This window comes from Lepeophtheirus salmonis, chromosome 11 (assembly GCF_016086655.4).
Source record: "Lepeophtheirus salmonis chromosome 11, UVic_Lsal_1.4, whole genome shotgun sequence".
Taxonomy (NCBI): Eukaryota; Metazoa; Arthropoda; class Copepoda; order Siphonostomatoida; family Caligidae; genus Lepeophtheirus; species Lepeophtheirus salmonis.
Window position 1 is genome coordinate 17,983,042 of NC_052141.2, and position 17,399 is coordinate 18,000,440.

At 34.7% G+C, this 17,399-nt stretch overlaps 5 protein-coding genes and 2 long non-coding RNA genes across 9 annotated transcripts; 2 read left to right on the forward strand and 5 right to left on the reverse strand.

The window, feature by feature from the left end:
• Positions 1–816: 816 nt before the first annotated feature.
• Positions 817–2,124, reverse strand: LOC121126156 (ataxin-10). The gene has a single exon (XM_040721463.2). The coding sequence runs from the start codon at positions 2,122–2,124 to the stop codon at positions 913–915; it is 1,212 nt and encodes a 403-aa protein (XP_040577397.1). The 3' UTR covers positions 817–912.
• Positions 817–3,516, reverse strand: LOC121126157 (trafficking protein particle complex subunit 2). The gene is made up of 2 exons (XM_040721464.2): positions 2,994–3,516; positions 817–2,591 (listed from the first exon to the last, which is right to left on the reverse strand). The coding sequence occupies exons 1-2, from the start codon at positions 3,203–3,205 to the stop codon at positions 2,378–2,380; spliced, it is 426 nt and encodes a 141-aa protein (XP_040577398.1). The 5' UTR covers positions 3,206–3,516; the 3' UTR covers positions 817–2,377.
• A 187-nt stretch (positions 3,517–3,703) lies between these two features.
• On the forward strand, positions 3,704–6,408 carry LOC121126155 (complex I assembly factor ACAD9, mitochondrial). Of its 2 annotated transcripts, none has more exons than XM_071891732.1 (4): positions 3,704–4,040; positions 4,097–4,770; positions 4,829–5,675; positions 5,745–6,408. In XM_071891732.1, the coding sequence occupies exons 2-4, from the start codon at positions 4,470–4,472 to the stop codon at positions 6,307–6,309; spliced, it is 1,713 nt and encodes a 570-aa protein (XP_071747833.1). In that variant the 5' UTR covers positions 3,704–4,040; positions 4,097–4,469; the 3' UTR covers positions 6,310–6,408. The 2 variants fall into 2 exon arrangements, with proteins under 2 accessions (XP_071747833.1, XP_040577395.1); XM_040721461.2 differs by having other exon boundaries at positions 3,920–4,040; positions 4,121–4,770.
• Positions 6,259–10,457, reverse strand: SREBP (Sterol regulatory element binding protein). Of its 2 annotated transcripts, none has more exons than XM_040721459.2 (9): positions 9,901–10,457; positions 9,441–9,702; positions 8,999–9,365; positions 8,280–8,943; positions 7,836–8,205; positions 7,144–7,777; positions 6,891–7,049; positions 6,688–6,832; positions 6,259–6,634 (listed from the first exon to the last, which is right to left on the reverse strand). In XM_040721459.2, the coding sequence occupies exons 1-9, from the start codon at positions 9,932–9,934 to the stop codon at positions 6,411–6,413; spliced, it is 2,859 nt and encodes a 952-aa protein (XP_040577393.1). In that variant the 5' UTR covers positions 9,935–10,457; the 3' UTR covers positions 6,259–6,410. The 2 variants fall into 2 exon arrangements, with proteins under 2 accessions (XP_040577393.1, XP_040577394.1); XM_040721460.2 differs by having other exon boundaries at positions 9,441–9,820; positions 9,901–10,173.
• Positions 10,458–11,958: 1,501 nt separating this feature from the next.
• LOC139906579 (uncharacterized) lies at positions 11,959–12,602 on the reverse strand. The gene is made up of 3 exons (XR_011782211.1): positions 12,434–12,602; positions 12,228–12,374; positions 11,959–12,153 (listed from the first exon to the last, which is right to left on the reverse strand). It is a non-coding gene; the product is annotated as an uncharacterized lncRNA (long non-coding RNA).
• A 1,016-nt stretch (positions 12,603–13,618) lies between these two features.
• On the forward strand, positions 13,619–14,871 carry LOC121126462 (uncharacterized). Its single transcript, XR_005866914.2, has 2 exons — positions 13,619–13,910; positions 14,006–14,871. It is a non-coding gene; the product is annotated as an uncharacterized lncRNA (long non-coding RNA).
• Positions 14,872–14,884: 13 nt separating this feature from the next.
• On the reverse strand, positions 14,885–17,332 carry LOC121126459 (mitochondrial potassium channel ATP-binding subunit). The gene is made up of 4 exons (XM_040721788.2): positions 16,972–17,332; positions 16,238–16,888; positions 15,412–16,176; positions 14,885–15,361 (listed from the first exon to the last, which is right to left on the reverse strand). The coding sequence occupies exons 1-4, from the start codon at positions 17,179–17,181 to the stop codon at positions 14,957–14,959; spliced, it is 2,031 nt and encodes a 676-aa protein (XP_040577722.1). The 5' UTR covers positions 17,182–17,332; the 3' UTR covers positions 14,885–14,956.
• Positions 17,333–17,399: the final 67 nt, after the last annotated feature.

Sequence of the window (17,399 nt, forward strand, 5' to 3'; positions counted from 1 at the left end):
TTATTTCATTAATACTTTAACTAACTCCAGAATTTTGTAAAACTTGTCGGTAGACAATATTTGAAGTTCTTACATACCTTTTGCCATTGTAATTAGAAATATGTTCCTCCTTCAACCTTAATAAAACTAACTCGCTAATCCTCTTCCTAATTTCCTTTTTTTAATTCGTATTCATATACGCTCTTCCCCTTTTCCGTTAGTACAATACTTTGTCTTGTATTTTTTATTTTTTTACTGCATTTTCGAATGGACAACCTAAAACTTTGAGACACAGGGGATCGATCTTGTTTAATGAAAAAAATCAACTTAGTAGCAGAAAAAACAAACTTGCCCTCCAGAGCCCAGGAATCTGGTCTGATCAGAATAAAACATGGGCTGAAGAACGTAACTCCGAATTAAGAACAACTTTTATTTCTAAGGCCAGTATCTGTCTCCGTTTATAAATAAATACCCTGGTTATCCGTTTTTATGAGCGGACAGACACCTACTATAATATTATATATATAATTGACCAATGTATGGTTATTTATATAGCCCCCCATTGACAAAAGTTGATGCTTGACTGAAAGAAAATGTGTGAATGACATTGAAATACATAAGTTATGTAGTACAATGTCATTTCCAAATTTTATCACTACAGTTATAGAATAAAATACTCTATTATGATGTTAGTATAGTATATGAGGGCATAACAATTTATCAAATATTCGGCGGAAGCAGTCATGACATTTAAAAAAAAAGTGACTCACTCAACCCTATGATAAACCATAACGGATGGATGACATCATTCATAGATAACCTATTAAACATTTAAAATAAACTATAGAACTTACATATTTTATTATTCATATAACCATTAACTACATAATATTATTATATAATATTTCAACAAATAATTATATACATAACAAATTAGGACAAAATTATTCCCGACTCGACCAAAAGCTTCTTATCCAATTTTCCTGATCTTTCCATTTCCGCAATTATTGCTTGATTTTTTGAATTACCCTGTGTTACATTACGTATAGCAAAGACGACCCACTGAGTTATAAAAGGATTTTTTCCGTCAATTGAGGAACAGTCTAACAATAACTGTACTCCATCCAGGGATCCGACCAAGTCTTGATTCGCTTCGTTTTCAAACGCAAGATTACCAAGGAGTCTGATAATATCCCTTTTAAACCCAAAAGAAACCTCTTTTTTAACAGCTTCGGATACATCATTTAACTTTCTAATGGGTACAAAGGGATTTTTTTTATTGCCTTCATCCTCCTTTCCTAATAAGTGCACCATTTTCAACAAATGGACTACATCTATCAAAAGATCCTTGTCATCCTGAAGATTCTTTTTATTTGATGAAACATCACACAGATAATCAAGGAGTTTAGTCACTTCCACTGCTTCATCTGAGCTCCAAGCACCATTGGCGCTCATGATCCGTTTCGATCTCTCTTTAAAGAGCAAAGAGATAGTAGGTGCAGAGGTGCAGGACAATTCTTCATCCGATGCAATAATTTCGATCAATGTACGTCGGTCCTCAGACTTTTTCACAAGATTATACATACATAACAGATTGTCTTCAACAAAGGATTTGATAGCTAAGAGTGCAAAATTAGATTCGTACTCTATGCAGGCAGTGATCAAATGTGAGCTGATTAACTCATTCTGAAGGAAAAGACTGGACGACTTGTTCCCAATATAAATCAAGCTGGATGTATAATCCTGGATTTTCGCATCTGAGCAACGAGATAGTAAATTCGAGAGAATAGTTTCAAATCTCATTAGTCTATGGATCTCATTGCTCCCTTGAAAGGCATTGAAAAGGAATTGTAAAGTAATTCGCAAAAGTAGGACTTGCTTTGGATCTTCCGAATCCATAAAGTCCACTAAAACCTTTTCAGATAAATCAAATAAAGAGCCATGATGAAGGAATAGGTAAGTCTTGTCAGGAGAGTCCAGTGTGGCAGCTAGTTTACGAATGGCACGTAGTATTTCAACAGAAATATCTGGATCTAAAAAATATTCAGTCCAAAGATCCGATACATCCCTAAGTGATAATTGTTCTTTATTATCCTGAGGTTGGAGGGACAACCCCTGTAATTGTAATAGTAGGGAGTCATCCATTTTGTTTAGATAAATAATCTTAGATTAGGATAAAACACAAAGATAAAGAATATAAAAGACACGCCAAAATAAATGGGTCCAGCTACAGCCCAGTACTTTTGAGGAAAAAAATTGATTCCAAGAGTTTGTTCCAGGAAGAATTCTGGTACAAAGGCCCAAATAATATAGATCACAAAGAGAGCCCAAGAGAATATATAAAGAGTAAATCCATAGACGGCACGAATGGGTGTGGGGCTTGGAGTGGGCTCACTCATTAGCTAGTCAAATATTTTCTACCGTAGACTTGTGCCTTTCGTTCAAATGCTTTATTGTTGATACGTGAATTAATGGCGTAGAATGGATTCATAGCTAATTTGATATAGGTTTCATACATGTCCGCAAAGAAACTCTTGATACCATCCTCGTTTTTGACGTCATGGAGCATAACAAACCGAATTCGACTTGCAGTTACGAAACCAGATACATACCTGAATATCATACATAAAAATATATTATTTGTTTATTAAATTACATACAAAGCTATATGTATGTATGTATTTATCAAGCTTAGGCAATTTATATCTCACTGTGCTTATTTAGCAAGACTTTTATTGCCACTTTGGTGTAATTATTTGGAAAAGGAGATGGTTTGATACTATCTGGTATAAATGCATATACATTGCAACATCATCTGTAAATTATTAATTTGATTCTTTCATTGTACGAGCGGAAACAAATGAAAAAAAGTTTCACTTTTTCATATTAAATCTTACTTTCACAGTGACTATACACAGAAAAAAATGAATTTTTGAAGAATTTAAGCAATAATATAAAAAAGAAAGTCAGGGATTGATTTTAAAGAAAAATATTTTGCAAAAAAGAATTAATACCATTCATTAAATTTGTCGACGACTTTAAGGTACATATTAGGGGTTTTAATCATGTACTCATCGATGAGATCCAAAGCCCCATGTGCAATAAATTGATTTAAATGCCGATGATCCTCCTTGCCACTTGTGTTATTGCTTCCAGGACCAAAATCTATCTCGAACAAGGGATTGTCATGATGACCCACTATCACAAAGTAATAATTGTTAGACATTGATTGATGAGGAGACCGAGATGAAAACTCTGAATTAACTCCTTAAGAAGCTGTAAGGAGGAGTTTTCACTTCTCAAAACTACTCAGCTCCAGCTAGATTGACATTACTTCAGATACTTATCCACTATTATCTCACTGTTCCAGGAGGAACTACAATTCCAGCATTGCACTGTTTATCTCAAGCTGAATCTACGTCTCTTCTCTGCTCTAAAGTCTAATTAGTAAATCCTAATTAGTAGGTTAAGTCTTATCTCACACCAGAGCTCGAGTTGTCGCTGTGATATCTCAATCTGATTTCAGCAGTAAGACTCGTGCACACATGCAGTTTGCTCAAAATTGAAAAATTTAGAAGTGACAAGGGCTTTTACTTGGCTGTTTGGCTTAGTTAGGCAGATAGGGAATAAATATTATGATATTGAGAAGTTTTTATGCAGCTGTTTTGTTGGGTCTACAGATCCAAATATATTCTCAGTTATCACTGAAAATTTACTAATCTACGAATGACGTCATTGGGACAACAAATACAAGAATATAACGAGGGATAATAATTGAAAAACCTAATTTTAAATAAATTGTTAATAAATAAGGAATCAATAGAAAAATAAATTTTAATTACTACTACATCTTTCTACTTTTTATGTTTACATTAAACCAAACAAATACGACCAATGACGTAACAATAAAGAGAGAGTGAGAGAGTTACTTAATATATTTGATGTGCTTGCCTTACAATTTTCTTGTTCTAAGCAAGATACTTAGAGACCCTAAGTATCATATCTTAGTTTTAATAAGTTTTTAAGGGGAGTTTTTACTTCCCAAAACAACTCAGTTCCATGTAATTGACTTAAGATACTTATCCACTATTATCTCACAATCAGTCTATTAAATTAGTGCTATCCTTTAATCATACCAAAGTTAGCAGCTGAGGGCCTTTCACCACCTATGTCATCTTTCTATATTTCCATCCTCTATCCACAAAAACGCCTCATGACGTCACATTTTACCGTGTTACGTGTCCTTTTAGTATCCCCTTTTTATGTTTACTTTTACCCGGCATTCCATCCTTCCAGTTTCGCTTCCTGGAACTAATCATCATAATCCCATCACTCTTAACCTGAAAAATTGCTGACATCCGACTTGGATATGGAAAGGATTGGTAAGTAGTCTAACCCTAGGTGATTCTTTGAAGTGCAAGAGGTTCCGAGACTGTGATTGGAGTCTGAAGAAGCTCCTGCCCGAAACCACGAGAGATACCGAATTTAAAATGTTGGGACGATGTCGCTCATTTTTCAAGGTTGGAAGAGGAATGTCTTCCCTAGTCAGGTCCACTCCACCTGTATACAACACGAATCTGGTCATCTCCGACTTTCGTGAGGAAAGGAGTTCCATCCTCAAGGATATCTTTCGAAGCGAACTCCAAAAAACCCTCTCTTATCCGGACGTCTTACCCAATGACGTCTACCACCAACTCATGGAAGACATGAAAGATACAAAAAGCTTTGCGTCCCTTGAAAGGAGATGTAGAACAGAGATAGCTTCTATTTGGGGAAGTATTTCTGAACGAGGTAGGAGTCTCACTTCTCATTCCTTCATCATCATTTACTAGGTATTTGTATTTCATAGACTTCATCTCGAAAACAGAATCTCTTTTTACATCAATGCATTATGTTAAAGAACCCTTAGAAGCATATGGAAATGCTGCCCTCAAAACGAAGTATTCAAATTCTATTTTAGAGCAAAATCTTGCCATTGGATTATGCCTCTTTGATGAATTGAGTTTGAACCTGGATCCTTCTAATATAAATCTAGTGGCTACCCGTGATAAAGACACATTCATTCTAAATGGTAAAAAGACATTTGTTTTTAATGGATCCAATGCTGCTGCATATTTCTTCATGGGTCACAACCTGGACAATGAAAATAAATTAACTACCTTCTTGATCCCTTCAGACGTATCGGGTATTCAACAGAGTCCTTGTGATACATTAGTAGGACATGAAAATTCACATTTTTGTAGTATTGAGTTAAATAATGTCGTGATTCCAGCGGACTGTGTTATGGGAGATGTAGGATCTCAAGTGTTAGATAAAGGATTTTTTTCTAGTGATTCAAAACTATATAGGGCAGCAAGAATTGCATCTGTTCTACGCATTCTTTTGGATGATGCAATTCAGCATTGTCACCATGCAGTACTCTCGGATTCACCTTTGAGTGACTCTAAAATTATTAGAAATAAAATTTCGAAATGTGCTTCACAAATCTACGCTCTTGAAAGCATGATTTACATGACAACTGGACTTGCTGATGTTCAAAAGGTACCAGATTATTCGTTAGATGCAATATCTTGTAAATTATACTCGGAATCTATAATAATGGATGTTGTAAAGAATGTATTTGACATTTTGGGGGAACGATCTTGTCATCTTAACGAAGTTTTTTTCAGTACTTCAAAAGAACTTTTTGCTTCCTCGTAAGTACATTCAATCTTAACACTCCTTTATTCATTCTGTACTGATCCTTATGTATATCATTCTTTTAGATTATATGGTAATGACAATCATTTTTTGAAGCTACATTTAGGAGACCAGGCTTTTGAAGATTTTTCAACGTTTCCAAAAAAGGAAAATAAGACCCTCAAGGATTTATTTAAAATTTATGCTAATCTTCGGTCAATACGTTTAAAAAAATGTTGGAATCTTCATCATTACCTTCTACTCAAGAACAAAGTGCATCCCTCGTTTGAGAAAAGTGCAGATTTAGTGGAAAATTCAATTATTTATTTAAATGGGACTATCATAAATGCAGTCATGAACAAAAGATCCAATGAAGAAGAGCTTCTTTTGAGAATTGGAGAAGCGGGGACTCTGGTACATAGTATGTTCTGTACACTCATTAGGGGCAGTCGATCCTACTGTAATGGGCTGCGTCACGCAGATCTTGAAAAGTACCTTTGCCAGTTATACATTGTTAATTGTAGTCAATCACTTGAAAGACTTTTGTTCTGCGAAGAAAATGTTCCTCCTAAGCCCTATACTAAAGAAATTATGGATATATTAATATTCAGCGGCGAATTCGTGTCTTTTCATCCCTTGGACAAAAGTTGAAATCATCCTTTATTTCACATAAAGTAATAAATGTTAATGCATTTTAAAATAATGTATTATATAATTTCTGAATAAATAAAAAAGAAACTACTAATAATATATTAGGCATTTGAATTAGATGATCCCATGTGCCTCATGAGTTTATAGCACTCTTGGAGTGATTTAACATCGCCGATTTTTTCCAATATTTTTGTAGCCTCCATAAGCATTCCAGTTCTTTCACCGGGAGAGGAGAGTAATTGAGGAGGGAGGTACTTACAGGCCATGAATAATGCAGTTGCATGTTCTCTCTCACCTCCTCCTGAGGGTTCAGATTCGTCTAAATCTAAAAAACAATCAAGATATGAACACTTTAAGACTTAATTAATATTAAATTACCTCTTGGCTTGCTCAGAGTTTCCTTAGAATTGTGACGTTGCCTCAACTTACGAGACTTGTCGAGTAACTCCTGGGTTTTTAGAGGTGTTGCACCCGCCATTACTCTAATTGTCGCCTCATGAATATGAACTCTAGGCATAACATCCTGTAATATAGTTTTATGGTAATTTAGAGAATGGGATACAAATAAATAATGATATTACAGCATGGTAATTGGCGACTCTCTTTAAAGAAATGATGTCCTTCTCAAAAGCACTTAAAAATGACGAAGACATACTCCCGGAAGAAGAAAAATCATAGTCTTTCTGCCAAATATGAGTCCTTGCACTAAGAATCCAATCAGCACAGAGTAAAAGCGCATTCTACCAAAACGTACATGAAAAGATTTAGAAAATAAAAATACCCAGGGAGCAAGATATACGATTGTATTTGCAATACAAATAAAATAATAATTACTTTAGTAAAAAAATCTTCAAGTTCCTGTCGCTCTGTATAGTCAATAGCAGCAACGAGCTCATCAGAAGCCTCGTTACAAAGTGATAATATGGCCGAATATGACTTTTCTGTTGACCAAAGAAGCCTTTGACATGTAAAAGAGGCCATCACAGCTTGAATTATGGGATGAAATTCTTCATTTTCGGACGACATAGGAGGAGCAGTCATAACAGGACAATGTGAACGAGCTTCAAGAGGATGATTTAACATCCAATGAGCAGAAGAAACAAGTACAGAACCCCACCAATTAGCCATTGCATCGTAGCGAAGAGAACGAGTCGTAAGCGTTGATGTATCTACATTTGTAAGATTTGCCTCTTTTACATTGGAGATGACGGTGTCCACTTTAGAGGAAGATGAAGGCGACACAAGAGAATTAAGAGCCTTCAGAAGACGTTCCTCACGATAATAATGTGAAATGAGTGAGAGAGGACTTATATCCCTGGGTTCTTTTGTCAAAAATGTACATTTTTGACCGAAGTGCCATGGACGATGGAATATAAAAAATTGTCCCGTTGGACTTAAAATCCAAGATAACACATTTTCAGGACGACCACTTATACCAAGTCTTTTTTTAGCTTTATACATGTAAAACCTAGAGGAGAAAAAATGGAAAGATAATATAGGTAAAATTATATTATTAATTGAATTACTTGGATATAAAACGAAGACATCGTGGGAGGATGGTATTAAGTCTTAAAGCAAAAACTGTATATATATTAGCCAAAGTCCTTCTAGAAATCTCTTTCCCAGCAGATTCTGCAATGTTCAATGTAATAAGTCCAAGTAAGAATCCTCTAATTCTATCATTGTAGTGATTAGCACAAAAATGTGCACAGTGCAAATGGTGATAGGAAAGTGCAGCTTCTTTCCGACATAATCCGATGTTTTTTCGCTTGTCAGGTCTTGCTTTAAATCCACCACTTCTCTTTACAAACCATCTTGTAATACCAAGTCTATGTAGAATCTGATGAAGAGTCTGCCACGTAATGGACGTCACTATTTCAAACCAACTTGAGGGTACTGGTGTTGGTAAGAAGCAAAAAGTCAATTCATCAAATAGAGGGTGGAATTAGTTCTTTATTTTAATGACTTACCTGGTCTTCCAAGGAAATCCAGGGCTGATATAAGATGTATTCTTATTTCTGGTTCCTTAGCTATCCCAGTTTTATACATATAGTGATCTGCTTGTTTCCTATGATGCCAATAATTCCTCATATTACTTGAATCCTGGGGTATATCCGCCTCTCCATACACGTAAATTTTTATCATACACAGTATGAAAAGAAGAAAATGAATAGATAGGCCAATACACTGCGAGCTGGATAAGGATATCTTATCCCACCACCAAGAGGGTGACGGCATGTCCACACTCAATATGTTTCTTCCAGTAAAGGAAAAGTTAACAGACTGTTCGATATTTTTAGTTGAGGGTAAAAATGATCCAAAGGGATTTATGACAAAAATGGCGAGAAGAAATATACAAAGAGCCATACGAGATTTATCCAACATAACAGGTACTTCAGAGAATAACGTCGGGTCTGGACTTCCACATCCATCTTCAGAGCATGAATCCAAATTTGGACTCCCAATCCCTTCAGAATTGGAATACACGCCCGGTTTTGGAGGAGGTATTTCTTTCTTGAGATGTGTTCCTATAGCTTGATTTAGTTTCAAGTTTTCTTGTTTTAATTTGATGTTTTGACCCTGGAGAAATCGTATGTACTCAATGGCTTTTCTTAAGATGGCAGATTTATTTAGCTGAAAATGCAAGTCCCAGGTAATTTTATTCATACTAGATTTTTTAATACAGTACCTTAGCATCCTCTCCAGCAATGATATTTTTAAGCTCAACTATTCTATCATTAATCGAGCTTCGATAGCGTTTTTCAATGGCATTGTGAGCGAATTTACGCTCAGGTTTTCTAATAGCTGCATCTTCAAACTTTGGACTCAAGGAAGGAGAATTTTCTGGGGGAAGAGTATCCGCGGAGATAATAGGTGATTGAAGGAGAATTGGTTGTAAAGTATATGTACCATCTGGATTGCTTTGTAGAACAATATTTGGGGGTTGGAATACTAGATTATTTGTAGATGTTACTTCTGTAGGAACAGAATTTTTAGAGGGTATATCATTGGATAGAGATAGCGGAGAAGAAGGAGATACCGGACTCGGAGTCAGACTAGTCAAAAAAAAGAATGCGGCATATATTATTCATTATTTATAATATTCCAAGAGCAGTGTTTTTCTAAATTACCAAAAGGAATTAATATTATTATTATCAATAATAAGAGGAGTAGTGTTGGAATTGTGGAGAATGGGAGTACAATCATTTTTTTCGGTGATTTCAGAGTTAATACTATTCAAAAGTAATAAGGAGGGGTCGATACCTCCGAGGGTCTGATCGTCAGATCCTTGAATAATAGAGTCAATATTCGTGTCGTTAAGGCAAAATTCATTCATGGATTGAAAGGGAAACCCAGGATCGAATCCATCAGTGTTCAGACCCCCAAGAATATCTGAAGATAAATAAATTAATTAAAATTAGAAATTAATTTGAACTTCCCGCCATGATATGACGTCATTTATAAATAACGTCGTAGAATCCAGCATCTTTGATGCATGCCACAAATCTCACTTATAAGAATAAGGGAATCATTAATTATATTATGAGAATGCAAGGACTTTATTTATTAAAAAAACTCTAGAGTCGTTACCTCCAAAATTAGGCAAATCTTCAATGGCTGACATTTTTGTTTTTGTACGCAGTACTTGAGTAAAAAAATATGATGGGATGGGAGGAGATGAATTAATAAAAGCATTTAGCGCAGTTCCATACTTATACTAAATCACCATTTTAAATATATATGCATATGATTATGAACTAAGAGGAATACGACAAAACACCCTGCTCTAGAAGTAGAAAATAATCTAAAAATCTATATATTATTATTTATGAAGTAGAATAAACAGCTGACATCGAACGACTTAATTACAGCTAGAAGCTGAGCTGCTGCTAGCTACTTCCAGGAATTGTGTGTAGAGAACCTGATGGAAGAAATGCCAATCAAGTTCTTAGTTTTGACGTCATAGTTATATGATGTAATAATTCCACTCTTTAGCCACTACTAAAGCACCACTACCAACAGATCAGCTGCAGGTAGTACATATTCATGAATTAAGAGGGAAAACAACCAGCTAAGCCAATCAAATCCATCATTACAAATTACAAGTCTCTTTTCATTTTTTCTTCTACGAATCCCATCTATATAATAATTAGTTATCAAAATAATATGATCTGCCAGTATACAAAAAAATAAGAAACAGTATATCAACGTGGTCACCCTAACAATTGGAAGAATGTTTATTGGGCCGGAGAACAGCAGCTTATCTATCATTAAATTATATTCGAACAGCTACGAAATCAAGGAAAAAAGATGGGAATTATTCATATTATATATTTGATATTAGTAAGGATCGAATCCTTAAGAAGACTATATAATATCAATATTTATGTAAGGAAAATTTGCAATAACTTTCGGTGCCATACTCTGAACTTTGGTGAACTGAATGACTTCACAGTAAAGATACGTGTCTTGGAATAGGAGAGAGATTAGTTTATATATCAATGATAGCGTTACTAATTCCTTATTCATTATTACTTGTAGAATGCTTAATATATGTTAGCAACTCTTAATTAAAAAAGAGTGGAAACATTTCAGCAAGGAATGTACATGAAAGTGGTTAACAAAACTTAAATTGGAAAAATAGTGCCAAAAAGAAGCATCTCTTTTGTAATAAAATAAAAATTTCAACATCCTTTCTATGTGAATCTGTAGACTTGTAGAGTAGCGGAATGTAAAAGCATTTAGATAACCCAATGAGAATGATAAATGTGGTGTACCACAATAACCATTAAAGACTACAATAACTCTTACGAAACAATATCAAATTGTGTCATAACCCGAGAATTTTTTTTCCAGATTTTCGCAAAAAATACATTAGTTAATTCAATGTACTTCAATTAATAGTCTAACAATTAATTATTAGTTCTATTATCTATAAATAATGCTCTCCATTGACAATCAACGTCGAGAAAGATGCGCCCTATAAGCAGTACTCAAAAAACGTTCCTATAACTTGTTATGTCTTTCAATGAGTGCGTTCGTTATTTAGATTTTTGTGTAACTACTTTTTTAGGCTCAAATCCACATCTAAAATATTTTTTTTTTTGTAAGTGCTGTATGGTAAACTTCTTTTGTATATTTTAAAGGAAATATGCCAGTTTTAGCGCAAAATCAGTAAATATAGAAACTTTAAGAGTCACAATGCCCCTTATAAATATTTCTAATTTTTTAATACTTATTTTTTTTAATCAAAAGAAACATTTTAAAACCTTTCCAAAAAAAAAAAGAAGTTTTTTAACAACCACTTTACAACAAAATAACTAAACAAATACACTGTATTTAGAACCTATTAATAATTTATATATGATTAATGCGTTTGAATAGCCTATGGATTACCACCTCAAATAAAAGCACCAAGAACTATTGTGGACATGGTTTTTTTTTTCTGTCATTTGATTATTTTGGTTCCAGATCACTTTACCAAAAAAAAATTATAATTGTTCTTGCTGCAATACTATGTAATTATGATTTTAATTCATATCATTAAGGGTGAATTAAATAATAATTAATTAATTAGTTTCATTATGAGTTGGCTCGAACTACTATTACAACCATTTTAACAAAAATCCTGGCAATTGGTCATATTACCTTGCTACAAAAAAATATTTAGTGCATTTTGTTGTCCGTTGTCGATGTTTGGATTTCTCCGGCGAATATTTTTCGTATTGCTTTTCGCAAGACTTGTTCTCCTTGTGTAGTGTTTTAGTTTCTTGCTGAATGAAAAACCTTCTTGATATAGTAAGAGATGATAATTAATTAATGAGCACTTAATCATTACAATTCCTGGCAAATAATTAAATATTTTATCATTTAATATTGGTGTAACATGAATGGAAATCATAATTACATAGTATTACCTCATGAATCATCATCAAAATATGTTTTATTAGTTTTTTCGGCAAAACGGCATTCCGTAATAAGGTTTTCGTCAAAGTATCCACGCACTTGGCTCTTATGCGTGTTCTGAACTTTCGATATTTGAATTCGAATTATTACATTTATACCTATATTAATATAAATGAAGAATAGTAAAGGACTCTAGTACTCCCTTGTCACTTATCACTTTTTTCTGGAGGAAAGTTAGAAAGATGCACATCTGATTGTTTTTTTTTTCATTTCAAACTGTTTTAATTAGAGGTGAATTCAGTCTAGACCCAAACTCAAAAACCCACCGTCTGAACCTCATTTTTCCAAGCCCGTGGGCAGAACCTTCAATCCCAACATTTATTTCTAATGTAAAATAATTCATTTACAACTAATCGTTGACGTCATTTTCGATTTGAATAATAAACTAAAGTTGACATTCATGTTATTGATTATTTGTAAGTGTCACAGTTACAATTAATATATTTTTTAGCTCGTATTTTTATTATTGAAACCAACAAAAGAAACTCTAATCCTGCGGACGCCCCCGTTCTGTGATATTTGACTTCATCAATTAGTTATTATATTCTGATGTTTTAAATGTATTTAGCTCTCATGAGTATATATTGGAATACTTTTACTGTATAGATTCTCATATTTTGGCCCGAAACCTCATAGACCGACTTAGGTCCAATATTTTTTAGCTCGATCTACCTCTAGAAATTTCACCTGAATATTATTAACGTCTCATAGTTATACACATAAATCAAATCATAGATAGAAGCTTTTTGGCGGGACACAAAAACAGTATTTGCCGGGTCACATTCGGCCTGCGTGTTGTAGTTTAGCCAGCCCTACTTTTGGTCAGAAATACCTTAACAATCTTTGATTCATATGATGATTGAATTTAGTTCTGCAATATCAATATTGAATATGTATCCATTTCGGCCGAGAGGATTATTATTATTTCATATAGAGTCCAGGATACATGTTATTTGTTACTAAGGATGAACCGGCTAGCCGTACTCTGTAATTTGTTAATAAACTCACACATGAAGCAATGAAATGATTCTATTATTTATTCATTATCATTATATGTCAAAGATCTACATATATAATTTGTGGGAAACGAGGGTATCTCGTCTTCTCCGTTTACACCATATTCATATTATGAATGAATATATTTCTAGGTATTAAATCTATTGCTTACTTCTTCTATCTCAGCTTTATCTAGCTGCTGCCCTACATAACTGAAAAAATTGAAAAAGAATAAAGAAATTACTTTTCAATTCAAGGTGGCCAACACAAAAGAGTAGAAAGAGTAGTTCTTTGTTGTGTTATAGCACGGTTTGTGCCACTGAGGGAGCGCTCAATAAAAATCCTCAACTAAAAAAAAACATTTATAATAAAGACCTAGCTAGCTTGGGGTATATTATTTAATATTTTGTTTCTATCCGATTATAAGATTCCGGTACTTGATCATGGCAAGGGCCAAGAAGAAGAACCCTGTTCGTATTCAGCGAAAAGAAACTGTCTCTGATGATGCGTCCGTAAAGAGCGGAAGAGTGGAGAAGCGTAAGGACGTAAACAATGGAGACTCTAAGACAAAGGTCTCTTCAGAGGAGCAGGAGGCGATGGACGCTTTGACCAAGGAACAAAGGGAAAAAGTTAAAAAAGTAAGTTAAAGGCTACTAAAGCGTTAATCTGTTATTATTACTATTACGGAAAGAGACTAATGCTGAATGTCTTGTTCATCTCACACAAATAATAGGTCGTCATTGAGCACTGCAAATCCTGATCCGTATACAAGAAGAGAGCTCTTGAGATCGTATCTGTCCTCTCTTCTATTGCCCCTGAGATTGAGTCTGAATTCAATCCTATTTCACCCCGTCGAGGAGCCTTTGAAATATACATTGTTACGAAATCAGGAGAGGATCATAACATCTGGTCCGGTCTGAAGAAAGGCCCTCCTCGCAAAAACAAATTCCCGGATACTCAAACCTTATTTAAAAATATGAAATCTCAATTATAAAGAAAAAAATTGTGTGTGTAAAAATTAGATTTAGAATTCAGGAAGTCTATTTTTCGCTTCTTTAATTAATTAGCCTTATGAATATATTAATTGTGTAAATTGACCCTGTTTTTATGGCTTTCCTTTGGTTTATTGCATTGCATAGAGGTGCTCATGACGCCGTTTTCTTTTCAAAGTTATGGAATTTGGCTGATGTATTTTATCGTATGCTTTTGCTTTGTACCAAGGAGGTGGAGTCACCCTGGAAAAAGTTCCTAACTTTATTTGCTCCCTTTTGAGCTTATACTTATTTATATTTAACTCTGTAGTGTGTAATTTTAATAATATTTTTTAAATTATGATTTATATTTATATATATAAACATATTCCTTTATTTTGCGTCTATTTCTCGACTTGTCTGAGGGAGAAAATAAGCAATACTCTTGATCTCTTATTATTATTTAAAATATGGACCTCATTTTTTTTATACATTTTTCTATACGATCTTACGTGATCCTAATTTCAGTATTGTTTATGCTCTGTCTCTTCTTTTGTGTCCTTTTTCCTCATTATTTGTAAGGATAGGACTGAATCAGTACTTAAATAAACGTAAGGGAAAATGATAACTATGCTCTTTGATTTCTTTTGAACAACATTTATTAACGAAGGTGCAAATAGTATATTGTTTAACGAATCACAATTTTTTTTTTTTTACTCTCTGAATTCCTGCTGCTCAATAAGTCTTGAATATATGCCACCCTTTCGCTTAAGAGCAGCATGAGTCCCTATCTCGGCCATGACGCCTTTATCTATGACTGCTATAACGTCAGCATTTTTAATGGTGGATAGTCTATGAGCGATAACAAGGGAGGTGCGACCTTTGGAGAGTTTATCAAGAGCCTCTTGAACAATCCGCTCTGACTCTGCATCGAGGGCGGAGGTGGCTTCGTCTAAAATCAAAATGGGTGGATTCTTCAAAAGAGCACGAGCAATAGCGATACGCTGCTTTTGACCCCCAGATACGGTAACGCCACGCTCACCTAATATTGTAGAATATCCGTCAGGAAATGTTCGAACAAAGTCATCAACGTGAGCTGCCTTCGCTGCTTCGTATACCTTAAAAACGAAACTCAATTATAATTAATTCGATCCATAAGACTTCTTACCTCATTATCTGTCGCATTAGGTCTGCCATACCGAATATTCTCAATGACTGAAGTAGCAAACAGAACGGGCTCTTGATTTATATACCCAATTGCAGAGCCTCTAAGCCAGCTTGGATCCAAATCTCGAATATTAATTCCATCAATTTCGAGTGATCCACCACCATTGATATCATAAAATCTCTCAAGGAGTGCTGCAATTGTAGTCTTCCCACCTCCAGATGTACCTACGAGTGCAACCGTTTTAGAAGGTGGGATTCTAAGTGAAAAGTCTTTTAAAACAGCTTGTTCTGGTCTTGTTGGATAAGAGAATGTAATATTTTTGAATTCAACATCACCAAAGAAGGAATGATAGGGGATTTTGACGCCTCCAGAAATCGGGATTAATGGAACCTTTTCAATATATTCAAAAATACGACTTCCTGAAGCCATTCCTTTTACCAAATGACCAAATAAGAGTGAAACCTGAGTTATAGAACGTTGAATTGTTTGTACTGAAACTAAGAAGGACATAAGTTGTCCCGGATTTAAATTGTCATCAGACATGAGATATCCCCCATATGTTATTGTGCCAAGAACGATTGAGTTCAGAAAAAAGTTACTTGCTCCTTGAAATACACCGATTCCAAGACCAAGTGCTTCATTAAAATCACGTGTTTTATCTACTTCCCTAGAGTAGAGCTCCATTTCAGCATCTTCCATTGCAAATCCTCGTACAGTCCGAATATTAGATATACATTCCTCACCCACGGCTGTAGCTTTGGCCACCTTAAAAAAATGTAGTTTAGACATAAGTAAGAATAAGTTATTTAGACTAAAAGCAAGAAACCTGAGCCTGCGCTTTTTTGGATAGAACCCGAAGATAAGATCCAATATAAGTTCCTCCCAGAATGACGGTTGGAACGATCACACCCATCGCAGAAGTCATTTGTGGAGAAATCATATACATCGAAACAATACAACCCGATGCCTGAGCAGAGCTCCTTAATCCTTGAGAAATGACTAATTTAAAGGAGGATTTAAACTCTTGAACATCAGCAGAAAGACGTGAAACAATTTCTCCAGTTTTATGCTCATCAAAAAATGCGATATCTTGGCAAATAATGGAGTTGAACAAATCCTTTCTAAGTGAGGCCGCCATTCTTTCTCCTAAACAGGCTAAACTATAGATATACGCTATGGTGCAAATACTCTGGGCAGCATAAAATTTGATCATTGATAAAGCAGGCTCCTTCATTTCCCTTAGAAAATTATCATGTCTCATCTCTGACAAAACAGTCTCTGATATGTATGATGACACCACATTCACAATGTCTCCAAGTAATAGAGGTATTTTGATGTTGAAGTAAGCAACAGCAATTGCGGAGGAAACAGCGCAAATCAAATAGTGAAAATGAGGTGTAATGTATCCTAAAAACTTGATCCACGGAAAAGGGTGATCCTTACTCGGATCCGTAGATGATAATTTTTCGGACTTTGCCTAAAATTACATAAATTAAATTCCTTCCATTGCAAAAAAAAAAACATAATAATGACTAATTAATATGAAGTTTCGGAAGTTACCTCTACAACTCTGGACGGAAGAATTTCCTTCTCCCTTTTACTTGGAGCTTCAGCTTTGACATTTCTTAAGTTGAAGCCTACGAGACAGAGGGTTGTTGACCCACCAAGTATGATAGGTAATGTTGTCCTTGTAAAAGACTTTAGTCCTTCCGAACTCCTGGATATCCGGAAGCAACATTGCGTTGCTGCACGAAAGAGTGCTAATGTCATTTTTATTGTAGGGTTTTGAGTAAAGAGGTCGCTTTACCTTATACTAAAGGATAAGTATTCGTCTCTCATGATCTGAATACTGTCCATCTGTTTTAAACGTGTGACGAATACTTGTAGTAACTTTACGCCAATGGTGTAATCAGGTGGGAAGAATGGGAACACCGGAAGAGAAAGGAGAGGGATTTAGAGAGGGCGGCTAGTGGGCACCAGCTACATCT

What these genes read in the sequence shown, in the direction of transcription:
- LOC121126156 (XM_040721463.2), bottom strand. Translation starts at nt 2,124, where the DNA reads ATGGATGACTCCCTACTATTACAATTACAGGGGTTGTCCCTCCAACCT.
- SREBP (XM_040721459.2), bottom strand. Translation starts at nt 9,934, where the DNA reads ATGTCAGCCATTGAAGATTTGCCTAATTTTGGAG. An exon ending in TTGCTGGAGAGGATGCTAAG is followed by an intron (nt 8,944 to 8,998) that starts GTACTGTATTAA and finishes TTGCATTTTCAG; the next exon opens with CTAAATAAATCTGCCATCTT. An exon ending in TGTCTTCGTTTTATATCCAA is followed by an intron (nt 7,778 to 7,835) that starts GTAATTCAATTA and finishes TTTCTCCTCTAG; the next exon opens with GTTTTACATGTATAAAGCTA.
- LOC121126157 (XM_040721464.2), bottom strand. Translation starts at nt 3,205, where the DNA reads ATGTCTAACAATTATTACTTTGTGATAGTGGGTCATCATGACAATCCC. An exon ending in GTCGACAAATTTAATGAATG is followed by an intron (nt 2,592 to 2,993) that starts GTATTAATTCTT and finishes TATGATATTCAG; the next exon opens with GTATGTATCTGGTTTCGTAA.
- LOC121126155 (XM_071891732.1), top strand. Translation starts at nt 4,470, where the DNA reads ATGTTGGGACGATGTCGCTCATTTTTCAAGGTTGGAAGAGGAATGTCT. An exon ending in GGGAAGTATTTCTGAACGAG is followed by an intron (nt 4,771 to 4,828) that starts GTAGGAGTCTCA and finishes TGTATTTCATAG; the next exon opens with ACTTCATCTCGAAAACAGAA. An exon ending in AAAGAACTTTTTGCTTCCTC is followed by an intron (nt 5,676 to 5,744) that starts GTAAGTACATTC and finishes TCATTCTTTTAG; the next exon opens with ATTATATGGTAATGACAATC.
- LOC121126459 (XM_040721788.2), bottom strand. Translation starts at nt 17,181, where the DNA reads ATGACATTAGCACTCTTTCGTGCAGCAACGCAATGTTGCTTCCGGATA. An exon ending in TTCCGTCCAGAGTTGTAGAG is followed by an intron (nt 16,889 to 16,971) that starts GTAACTTCCGAA and finishes ATGTAATTTTAG; the next exon opens with GCAAAGTCCGAAAAATTATC. An exon ending in CTAATGCGACAGATAATGAG is followed by an intron (nt 15,362 to 15,411) that starts GTAAGAAGTCTT and finishes TTCGTTTTTAAG; the next exon opens with GTATACGAAGCAGCGAAGGC.